Below are 12,566 nucleotides of genomic sequence, written 5' to 3'. Positions count from 1 at the left end.
GGCACTGTACTCCCTCATGTTGTGGAAGCTGTCCTCAGTAAAATGCGAAGCACACAATAGCAAATTGGGGTTATAATGCTCAGGAACAGAGTTAAAAATAAATTGCAACCACTGTTTCCTGACATCATCCGCTTTCGGAAGCCCAAACAAAAGACGTTTGGGCACGTAGGTAAAAAAAACAAAAAAAACAAAAACAGCGTTTGAGGCGGTTGCACAACAGACGAGAAGCTCAGCGTCTGTCGCGTCATGCCACGTCTTTAAAATTCGTACACATTATTTTCTATGAGTGTACGCAAACGGCGGCGCCGTTCGCCGTCTGTCCGTGGTGCTCAGCTACGTCGTGTTGTACTTCTTGTAAGAATTGTTCTAGACACGGCGCTGCGCTTCTCGTGCAGTGTGCGACCGCTTTTAGACATACCGAAAACTTGACGCTACAGCACAGCAGCTCTTCTTCACATCACAAAGCCTGGAAACCAACACTGTAGTCCAAACGAGCCTTTCGTTGTAGTTCTTGAAAAGGGATTTTTAAAAAACGAAATATCTCCCTTTGGAGTGGACTTTGAGATTTGTAACTTTGTAGATCTTTTTTATGCCCAAACATACACATTATACACTGACTAAAATAAAAATAAAAAAAAGTGAAAAAGCATAATAGGACCCCTTTAAATAATTACAGATAGAACTTTTTAAAGCCTTTTAACTGAGAAAAGCATAGCATTCAAAGGGATATTTCACCCAAAAATTGAAGTCGACAAAAAAAAAAAGACATTTTCAAAATGATTTTCTTTTTGTGTGATCTATCCCTTTAGGCTTTACACTTAGACAGCCTAAACCAAAGAAAAACAATTAAAGCGAACAATTCAGAATAAGTATTATTGGATTACTACAATTATTATTCATATTCATATTATTCATTTATTTTTATATTTGTAGTCTGATTTAGTTTTTGCATCAAAAATCAGGAATAAAACAAAATTGTTTCTGAACATTGGTAATAACATCCCAAAACAAAGTAAAAAATTTATGCAAATCAGTTGTACTCCATTTCAGTTTTTGCATCAAAAATCTGGAAAAAAACAAAAATTGGTTCTAAATTTGTTATAATATAAAAATGTTGCATTAGTACTATTGGATTTCTATTATTATTATTATTATTATTATTATCAACAACAATAATAATAATTAGTTTTATAGTTGTAATCTGATTTAATTACTGCGTTAAAAATAAAAATAATACAAAAATAAGTTCTGAATATTGGCTGAAACAGTCCAAAACAAGACAATTCATGCAAACAATTAGTATAAATGTTACTGGATTATTATTAATAATAATATTATAATTGAGATTACAAAAAAAAACATTATAATTATTATTATTAAAGTAATTTGGGATTCTTTTGTATATTATGAAATCTATCAAATGTCATTCTTTGGCCAATAGCCTTGGCCAGTTTTTGACTCTATACAGTCTGTGTATATTATAACTAACCTAGAGAGAAGGGTCCAGATTTAAACTAATGTGATAATGAACATATAAAAAATATAAATTGATCCGTCATGGTTTTCTTCTATAAGAAAACCATGGGAACACTAGGGAACTTCTATAGTTCTGTGTATAAAAGCCTGGGAGTGAAAGTGTCTCATCCACAGCACCATCTTAAAGCATTTAATTGATCGAGTATCATTTCTGCTGAGGTTGCAGAAGAGAGAAAAGCCGAGCAAAGCTGTAATACTACTGAACAGTCTCTGGACATCTCTCACACACACACACACGTTCAAAAGTTTGGGATCAATAAGATTTGTAATGTTTTTTAAAGACGTCTCATCTGCTCATTATGGCTGCATTTATTTGATCAGAAATACAGAAAAAAAAAACAGTAACATTGTGAAATATTTTAGCAAATTAAAATGGTTTTCTATTTTAATATACTTCAAAATATAATTTATTTTTTATGCAAAGCTGATTTTTCAGCATCATTACTCAGTGTCACATGATCCTTCAGAAATCATTCTAATATGCTAATTATCAATATTGGAAATTTTCTTTAGAAGCCGTGATACTTTTTTAGGATTCTTTGATGAATAAAAATCTAAAAAGAACAGCATTTATTCAAAATAGAAATCTTTTGTAACAATATACACTATACTGTTCAAAAGTCTGGGCTCAGTGATTTTTTCTCTCTTCTTTTGAAAGAAATTAATGCTTTTATTCAGCAAGTACGTGTTAAATTGTTAAAAAGTGATCATAAAGAAAGACAATTAAATCAAAGAGCACAATCAGCTAATAAACATAATAATCTACTATCGTAACATGAGAGATGTGAACTCACCAGAAGAATGTATTGGTTCCATCATCGAACACTTCACACTCAGAGCGGCCGGTTAACGGGAGATCATCAGCGCCCGACCTCTTCCACTCGCCTTTAGCCATCACGGCAGAGCTTAAACTAAACCTGAACCACCTGTGATTTCACTGACAACTATCTAAACCCAACACACACGAACCAAACTCACCCTCACACAACACACATATGACTTCCAACCTAAATTTGAGCAAACACCTGTGATTTCAAACTGAACTAAACCTAGCTGACAGCTGAACTATTTGTAACTCAACACACCTGGCAAGTCAAACTGAACTAAGCCCAACAGACCTGTGCTGAACTGACTCAACCTGACCCCTAACCCAACATACCCATGCTGTGGTTTACAACCAAACTAATCCTGACCAACACACCCACTCACTAACCCGAGCCCAACTCACTTGCGCTGAGATTTAAACCTGAACTAACTAAACCAGAATAACTCACTAACTAACCTAACCCAACAAAAACTCACCTGAACTGACTAAAACAGCGCATCAGTGCGGAGACTTAAACTGTAAATAAAACATAAAACTCAAATCACGGTGAGCCGCAGGAGCTCGTGCGCGTCTCGCCACTGGCCGGTAACGGAGCGCGAGCGCAATAACCGGGTCAGCAGTCGCTCATGGACGCGAGGTTTTGAAAACCGGCAGGAAAATGACCTCTTCGAGCTTCATGTATGAACGCAACGCGAACGCACCATCCTCCGAGGACCAATAAAACGATTTCACAGACTGCGGCGGACGCACGCGCACCTCTCTTGCACTTCAGAACAATATAACCATATTAAGGTCGCGCGTCATGACGTCATTTCCGCTTATCCCACAGGCGGCGTCACAAATTTGTGTTTTTGGTCATCAAACTGTGCACTGTATGCCTCTCTGTTCTGCATCCACAATCAGTTATGAACACATCATGTATTTATTATTTATTGTTTATTTATATGCATTTAATTATGTAACGTGATATGATATAGCTGTAGGCAGTGTTGGGGAAAGTTACTTTTAAAAGTAATGCATTAGTTACTCCATACAAAAGTAACTAATTACGATCTGAATATTTTCACACACATACAGATTTGATTGATTTCTTTCCCAAGTTGCACTGACTGCTCTAAAATATGAGACACCAATGTTTCAGGAGCTGAGGACACAGAATAGGACACATGCTTATTTGATAACTGTTTTATTTCCTATTTTGGTTTATGTATGCTTTATTTTTTTAAGATTAGCTGTTTTTTTCCAAAGCATTGTTAGATGGCAGTGTTTTCTGTCATAGCTATGCAAAGATTGGATTTCAAGCACAGTAGCATAACTATTCAACTATATCTTATGATTTTAAATCTTTATTTAACCTCAAAAAGATCTCAAAGTAAAACGAGGTGCTAAAGTCTGATTCTGTGGTGGCTGTGTTTTCAAATTAAATTATTATAATCTTAATTCAAGTGATGAAGGATTCTGAAAGTCTGTTGAGCACTACTGTAATGTTAACCCTGCCTGCTATAAATGTTTGAAAATGATTAACATTTGAAAACATTTGTTAGAAATGTAGAAAAGTAATCAAATTTAATCAGTTACAAATTGAAATAGTTACACTACTTATTACATTTTAAATATAACTTGTAATCTGTAACCTATTACATTTTCAAAGTAACCTTCCCAATGCACTGCCACTACACACAAACACACTAATTATACTAGCCTATATTATACTTTATATAACGATATATATATTATACACATAAGTTCATTAAACATGAGTGCACAAACAATCTTTCAAATAAAGACTAACAAACGTGTCTTTACAGGTTTGCATACAGGATGACGGATTATGTGGTGTGATGTAAAGGTTTATATAATCATAAGAAATTTCCATCACATGATCACAGGAAACATTCTGAGACACCAGTGCCTTGTATGAAGAAAGTACATTAAACCAGGAACTAATAGGCAAGACTATGATAATATCTATACATTATGTGTTTATGCAAAACACATCTCCTGCTTGGTGTAGTAATGGTGTTTACAACAAAGCCTTCTCAGAAAGCAGTCAGCACAAATACAGCACTTAGTCTAAACATGTCAGTGGCTCTCAGTAGAGCACAGTTCCCTTATTTATAATTGTAAGTGTTAACCTGTACTATTACTAAGCCTTAACTCTCTCTCATAACCTCCTGAGAACCAGAAAAAAAAAGTTTTGTGAAGTTTTCTTTTTATGTCATTACATTGGTTGGAGCATAAGAAACAAATGGAGAAAAAACATTTTTGAAAAACGATATTTTATTCATATTTTATTCTATGTCCTTTGTAGTAGAGGACGCCAAGACTAAGTTACTCAAAAAACAAAAAAAAAAAAGACATGAAAAGGCATGTATAGGCAAAAACTGTTTTATCAGTTTTTAGGTTTCAGGCTATTTTTAGCCAAACTTTGTACAAGGATGATTCTCAATGTTATGACATAACAGAATGATTTGATATATACTGTACTTTATGGAACATGTGAGTAAAATGTCCATAAATTGGTATTTCCACTCAATGTATCTACTGTACACTTTGCATCTCATTTGCATATTGTTCTCGGGGCAAACCATGAAATGGTTTTCATGAACCAATGAAAAAGAATATGATGACTGAAGCCAACAATCACCAAGGTCGTTAACTACTACCACACTGTGATCAAAAGGGGGCGCTGTTGCACTATTCACAAACACAAAGTGCAACTATTGAACAGAAACGAATCAAAATGTAAAATTATACATTTAAATGAAACGCGTATGGCAGCGAGACAACCAATCACAGCTGACTACATGCGGATCTAGCCAATCACAGGCAAGTAGAGGCGGGTCTAGCAACAAGACCACAGGAGTTGAGGATGTTGACCAATAGGAGAGGAGCGTGTGGTTTTACACCGCTGAGGCGCAGGATTTTAAATCTGACGAGATTAAATCACGGCCAGATCTGGAGCTTTACGGTTTATAACGACGTGTGTTGTAATTCACACTGACTTTTTTGCCCTTAGGGATTGCCCTCACACCCATTTGGCTCGTTTTATTCTGGATTTGGGCACTATCGACGATGTCTGCCGCCGCCGGGGAAAGACTGACCCGAAGGAAAACCGCTCCTCAGAAGAGCGCAGAGATTCTCCCGCTACTGAAGCGCACGGAGACGTGCCGAAATCTGTTCGGACCTGTGGATCACGACGAGCTGAAGCGAGAATTGTCTTCTAAACTTCGCGAAATATCTGAACGAGATCAGCTGAGGTGGAACTTCAATTTCGGCGAAGGGCAGCCGCTGGATGGGGATTTAAAATGGGAGGAAAGTCGAGCGGAGGACTGTCCGTGGTTTTACAGAGAAAGCACTGCCCTGTCAAAGAGGCCTTTGATGGACTTTCCCACGACAGAAAATATCACACAAGTTCCCCCAAAATGTGGGGGTCCTTCAGTGATAGTTTTGAACCAAAAGAACCAGCCAAACAAGTGTAACCGGAGAAAATTATCTCGCAAAACAGTCGCTCGCGTCCAGACGGAGAGACTCGCAGACATGCGCATTACAGGTAAACAATAATACTAGTCATATAACAGAACAATGACAATATATAAAAAACACACACAGTGTTCATGTTTTTAATGTTGTGAATTTCTTCTCTTGTAGACTTTTATGGAAAGAGAAAGAAAATGGACCGCGTCCATAAGGAAAGCAGAAACATGGAGTAAAAACACGTCTTCTGGGGAAAATAAAAATCGCACTAGTCTGTGAGTCACGGAGTGGTGGCGGGAAAACGCCGGAAGTAATGCCGTCTCCGAGTCTGACTCACGTTCTTATGTGATTCTGGTCTTTATTCTTATGTGATCTGGTATTTATTCACTGCTGTTTGTGTGGTTTAACCGTATAGGAGCAGCTCTGGTTGCTCTTTACAGTGTACAGCTGAAAAGTAACTTTAAATTAAAGTCAGGACAAGTAAACCTATTTATTGTTGTCTAATATATATATCAGCATGTATATATTTTGTAATGACCAAAGTTATTTATTTATTGTTTTTTCTCTTTGTGGTAGAAAATGTAGCTTTTTTTTTTTCCTTGAGCAAAATCACATTCCTGAGCCATATTTGTCATTGCAAAGAAGTTCCTTTAATAAATGTGTACATATAAACTTATGTTGTGTCTCATCCACTTTGTGTTTTTCCAGCATGGTAAAGATATAATTTAAAATAACAGGCTATTGTTCTCAACACCTTTATAAGCATACATACACTGTGTTGACTGCGGTCTTGTGAAACAGAAAACCAGAACTATTACCAAACGTCTTGTAGCTTTACAGTAAGAGCACACATCCAGCATAACAGTATTATTTGGGTAATTCTTAAGTAATCAAATTTGAGCTTTGTAATTCAAATGAATGATATTTTCTGGTTAACCTCAGGAACAGAAACTTTAAAGTGATAACACAAAAGTATGAAAAATATGTAAAAGCACACTGAAAAAAAAAAAAGGATAAGTGTAGAAATAAACATGCATTTTTTAAGAAGAAAGACTTGTATTTTCTTGTAAAACGCACACAAAAAAACTAAAGTTGGTCATTGCTTAAGGGTCTCAACTAATTTTACATAATAGAAATTAATATGTGAGACAAACATTTAATATAATTATTATATCCTATTATAACTGTTAATGTAGTACTGAGGTATAATTATAGTTTTTATTAATATTCTGAATCATAATTATATTTATATTTTGTTTTTATTTGAAGTTTAGTTGAAGTTTTAGTAATTTTCCTGTGTTTTGTCATTTTTACTAGATTTTTTTCTCTATAGTTTTTATTAAGTTTGATTTCTGTTTTATTTTTAGTTAATTTAGTACATCAAGTTAAACTAAATTAAAATGAGAAATATTGTCTTAACAACTAGATTTTTTTTTTTCCAGTTAACGTTTATTTTTATTTCAATCATTTTTTTCCCACTGGTTTTAATTTTACTTTTACATAACCTAGTTACATAATAACCCTGATAATAATAAGATGGAATATGTGATGCACATATTTTTGTGAGTTTTTCCTACCAAAATGATGTCACTTCTCCAAGGACAGTGTCATTGAGGAACTGGATTTTGTGTGTGTGTGTGTGTGTGTGTGTGTGTGTGTGTGTGTGTGTGTGTGTGTGTGTCTGTGTTTAAGGACAAAAAGAATGGGAAGAGAAATTGAGCACACCGATTATCAATTAAAATACTCAAGTAAATGTACTTAGTTACTGTCCGCCTCTGATTAAAACAATGTTAACAACAACAAAAAAACATGTTTGCAAACGTTTCGATTATAAAAATACATAAATCTTGGAATAATTGTTAATATATTGACTATTTTTCACATTAGAACTTAATGGCAACATCATTTTAAACTAAGGTAATAGCACAAACCACACGATTTGAGGTATCATTACTGTCCGCAGCCCAAACCTCGTCAACATCAGCCTAATACCAGGATTAGAGGTTTGTTCAAATTGCCTTTGCAAGCACAACTAAAAGAAAGAAAATGCAGTCGGGGAGGGGAAGGGGATTGAATGTTTTCAAGACCACATAGGCAGAACAAAAGCAACTGGAAAACGAGCGGGAGAGATGAAAAGAAAGGATGAGAGTGTGCCATCTCGCTTTGACCTGCAAATGAGGCCGAATTAAAGCTCTGTGACCCGCGCGCTCCTCCCACAACTCCGCTCATTCCACTCAGCGCTCGCGGCCCCCCGCGAAACACCTACTGGAGCAAACACAGAGACCCGCCGGTGATCTGCTGAATATTCATGCGTGTTTAACATCCGTATGACACAGAGCCCATCTTCAGTCTCGGACAGAACACAGCTGCGTTCAAGATGCGCCCATTGTAGCTTTACACTCTTATTATTTGTACAAATCTCGGTTTTTCTCAGAGTTCCTATAATCCCAGACCAGTCTCTTCAAACTTAAAATTTCAAAGCTCTCCTAAAATTGACAAAGCACTTCAACTACAAAAGACTTACCTGTACAAACAAGATAAAAGAAACGCCAGATAAAAGAACCAGTGTAGTAACAGGAAGGACAGTCTGACTCCATTTATAACTGATGTGGTTTTCTATATAGGCACATACAAGGATGTAAGTCACGATTGGGGGACCAAACATAATGGTCTGTAACTAAAAGTCCACATCAGTCATGCACTATTGTAAATGTGGGAGAAATGCACATCAAACATCATTTAAACAGCATTGTATTTTAACAAAATTAAATACAATTGATAAGATAAAATTAAATAAAAATGCCCTTAATGAATGACAAGATTGCAAGTTATAGGGTTGCAAATTTAACCTAAATTAAACTACTTTGGAACAAAATTTTGGTTTGTAGTTGTTAATAATTGCCATAAATTGAAGAAATATATTTGTTTGATCATGTTTTCGTAGAATAAGTTGAATGAGCTTGACGAATGCAGTCAGTACTATGAAATGATTTACTTATTTTCACGCTATGCTGTAGAAAGAGTACAGATCATATTATTTCCTGGGTATACCAATTTAAAGAATTACATCACAATAATCCACAAGAAATCCACACGACTCCAGACCATCTTGTGAAGAGAAAAGCTAAATGTTTGTAAGAAACAAATCTATCCCCTATATCTATATATAAGTGTATATTTATATATAATTCACATTTATTTGGTAGGTGTTTTGTTCCTTTTATCGAAGCGACTTGGATGTAAGATGCATGTTTTGTGCATGAACATAAAATATTCCAGTATCATTATTACCTGAAATGAACTTTTTTAATGAAGGATAACGTTATCCTAAAGAAAAAGTCTATCCCCTGCCCTATTACATCAAAATCCATCAACATATTTGTTTAGAACTGTTTTCGCTGTAAACGGTGCTTGATCTGTGCATATTTCTCTCCTGATTCAGATGAGGCTACTTTTTCCACTTAAGAAAACAATATAGAAGACTCTAGTTTAGCCAAAAGCAATAAAAAAATTAATGGATGGATTTGTTTCTTGCAAACGCACAGCTTTTGGCTTCACAAGACAATAATTGATGGACTGTGAAGATTACTTCACTAGTGGGTTATTGTGATGTTTTTATCAGCTGTTTGGACTCTCATTCTGACGGCACCCATTCACTGCAGAGGATCCATTGGTGAGCAAGTGATATAATGCTACATTTCTCCAAATCTGATGAAGAAACAAACTCATCTACATCTTGGATGGCCTGAGGGTGAGTAAATATTCAGCAAATTTTCATTTTTGGGTGAACTATTCCTTTAGATTGTTAGATAATGCCGGGAAGGACGTCCGATACATGGGACTGGCCAAAATTAACATTTTACAAAGGGATACAGGCACTTTTTTCTTGGTTAATCTAATCAGTCTCACAAACAAAAGCATGAAAATTCTGCATTAAAACATGAAACATCATATGACACCAAAATGTACTGTACTCATGAAAAGTGCTTGTGTATATGAACCATACCTAGATCTGAGGACAGAGTGAAATGACAGGGCAGATGTCGTCCCTCATGAGTGCTGGGGTCTCCAGCCTTTCTCACCCACTCCACAGCTGCGTCTCCATGGACACCAGCTGGCCCACCACATCCAGCAGGATGAGGGGTCAGCCGAGGGTGTAGACCACCAGCTGACACACCACTCACTCAAGCACATCAAATCCAGCCGATCAGTGATGACAGAATGTTGACACACGTGATCAAGCAGATCAAGCACCAGCTGACCGAATGACTCTTCCTTGGGAAAACTCTTGTCTGTGTAATTAATGATTTTTATTTTAGTATCACTAATAGTTTCTGTTAATATTATGAATTAGGCTATATTTTTTTTGTTCTCACTTCAGTCTTAAAGTTTCAGTAATTTTGTTGTGTTTTTGTCTTTTTTGTAAATGTCTATATAGTGTTTTATTGATTTTTGTTTATTAGTTAGTACTTAAGTTTAAGCTTCTTTTAATTTCAGTTAACATTTACTTTATTTCAAATAGCAAAAAAAAAAAAAGGTTTAGTTCAATTAACTATAATATCCCTGGTTCTTGGGTGACCTGCATGATTAAATAAAATTGAACAGAATTAAATAAAGTTGTACAAACATTATGTACAGAAATGTTTTCTGTGTAGTAGCCCAGTTACCGTGTTTACAAACTGTAAAAAGTCTTGAGTCTGTTTATTCAGGCTTAAAAAGAGAATATCTATTATATTTGAGGTTTTGAGAAGGTAAATTGTTTTTACACACATTTCATTTAATAAAAAGTAAGAATTTTTTCACAATATTATATAGCCTATTTTCACAAAAAGATTTTGTGGTTTGTAGTATCTGAGGAGACACATCTAGAATTTGTGCCATGTTTAAGATTTTTCCCTAATATATTTGTATTTCTAATTGTGTGCCTTTTTCTTTTTTTTCTTTTTTCTTCTGTCCTTTTCTTAAGAATTTTTATATTATATTGTTTTTTCTGTGATGTTTTATCTATTAATCCTCAAGTAGTTTATTATTGATTGGTATTTTGTATGTTTTGTACGTACTGTTTTTTACTGTTTGTTTTGTACGTACTGTAATCCTTGTTGTATATTGCAATAAAAAAAAATAAAAAAAAAAAGTATCTAAGGAGACCTTCTGTAAATTACCCTATAGCGCCATCTGCTGATGCTTACAAAATACTATGGCGCATGGTGGTATTTACATTCATTGTATTACAATTTAGAATACCATATATTAATTCCCTGGCACATGTCTAGGGGGGGAAACATACTTTGACACCTTTTTTATTTTTTATTTTATTTTATTTTAATTTTTTGTAAGAGGAGACTTAAGAACTCTGGGCCATTTATTCGCACATTTAGTTGACCAATAGAGGGCAACACCGAAATATAAATATAAGTGTATATTTATATTGTATATAATTCACATTTATTTGGTAGGTGTTTTGTTCCTTTTATCGAAGCGACTTGGATGTAAGATGCATATTTTGTGCATGAACATAAAATATTCCAGTATCATTATTACCTGAAACGAACTTTTTAAATGAAGGATAACGTTAACTATCCAGTAGGCTACAACTTTAAGTAGCAGAGAGCTGCGGTTTAGTGCAAGTTAAGTCATTGGTCTGTACTAACTGATAACAAATATACCAAGTCCGATGTCTTACCTGTTATTAAAACTGGGTGGGAGCTGAAAGCCTCCCAGAAACTACCGAGCATCATTATAGAGCCTCAAACCAGGCGGTAGGGCAAGATTATCCCTCAGTTCTCTCAGATCGGCTGCATATAGACGTCTGCTGCTGCAGCGGGTCATTTCAGTTTGTGGGTGTTTATGTGTGTGATCCTCCCTAATGTGGTTGTGCTCAAACCACGGGAGCTGAAACCCTCCTGCTTCCTCCTGAAAGCAGAAGAATCCTACTGAAACTCTAATGAAGAAAAAGCAGATAGCAGCAGAAAACAGAAGCTGTAATCACTCGATACAAGAACATCTGTTTCAGAACAATACGAGTTTCCCACAAGAGGTTATCACTGCTGTCCTGGAGCAAAGTAACTAACCCGGGGCTGATGCATGGGAACTGTCCCTGTAATAAGTGAACTGTAAATAGCCTCAGATAAAAGTGTCTACATGAATGCTCACAAGCAGCAAATAATTCGTTTTTGGATTTGGACATATTAGCATGCATGTTGCGTTACAAAACTGCTAGAAACACTGAAGTCGCGGAGTTTCAGATGCCAGAATTAAGACTTTTGCTGAAGACAACAAAGCCGAGAACCTCGCAGAAGATCTCACTTTTAGTTTACACTTTTGTACAGTTTTTAACCAATGATCTTATTGCAGGTGTTCGCCTCTCTTTCTCTCCCTGGAAAGACTGCCAACTAGTCTTAAGTCAAAACATATTTTAATTGAGTCACAGAGTGATTATTCAGTGCATTTGCCTAGTTTTTATCAAAAGAACATGTTGAAGGCCATGTGAACCAAAACAGCAACTTAGTATCAGTGCAGGTGCAAGTTCAGCGGATGCCAGAGGCCTAAAATCATAGTTTCATCCAGGCAATTCTACAAACACATCTTAAAAGTCTGATAAAAAATATACTATACTATAATGCTAACGCTGTGCAAAATCAAACATGCTCACATCATATTGCATACTTTACAAAAAATAAAACCTGAAAAAACGTGGTTTTGTTTTGAATGTTATGTTTTTATATAA

At 35.5% G+C, this 12,566-nt stretch overlaps 2 protein-coding genes across 2 annotated transcripts in view; one reads left to right on the top strand and one right to left on the bottom strand.

The window, feature by feature from the left end:
- The window catches only part of LOC107680136 (phosphatidylserine synthase 2-like), a 15,724-nt gene extending 12,563 nt beyond the window's left edge, over positions 1 to 3,161 (bottom strand). Inside the window, exon 1 of the mRNA XM_016475907.1 lies at positions 2,331 to 3,161. Within this exon, the coding sequence (XP_016331393.1) occupies positions 2,331 to 2,431 (101 nt within the window). The 5' untranslated portion in view covers positions 2,432 to 3,161. The remainder of the gene's footprint in view (positions 1 to 2,330) is intronic.
- A 2,097-nt stretch (positions 3,162 to 5,258) lies between these two features.
- LOC107680120 (cyclin-dependent kinase inhibitor 1C-like) lies at positions 5,259 to 6,581 on the top strand. Its single transcript, XM_016475893.1, has 2 exons — positions 5,259 to 5,915; positions 6,014 to 6,581. Exons 1-2 carry the CDS (start codon positions 5,438 to 5,440, stop codon positions 6,073 to 6,075), a joined length of 540 nt encoding a protein of 179 aa, XP_016331379.1. The 5' UTR covers positions 5,259 to 5,437; the 3' UTR covers positions 6,076 to 6,581.
- Positions 6,582 to 12,566: the final 5,985 nt, after the last annotated feature.

The sequence above is a fragment of the Sinocyclocheilus anshuiensis genome, unplaced genomic scaffold, assembly GCF_001515605.1.
Source record: "Sinocyclocheilus anshuiensis isolate Anshui unplaced genomic scaffold, SAMN03320099.WGS_v1.1 scaffold376, whole genome shotgun sequence".
Taxonomy (NCBI): domain Eukaryota; kingdom Metazoa; phylum Chordata; class Actinopteri; order Cypriniformes; family Cyprinidae; genus Sinocyclocheilus; species Sinocyclocheilus anshuiensis.
Note: the sequence above shows the minus strand (reverse complement) of the source record. Positions and strands in the feature narration are given on the sequence as shown.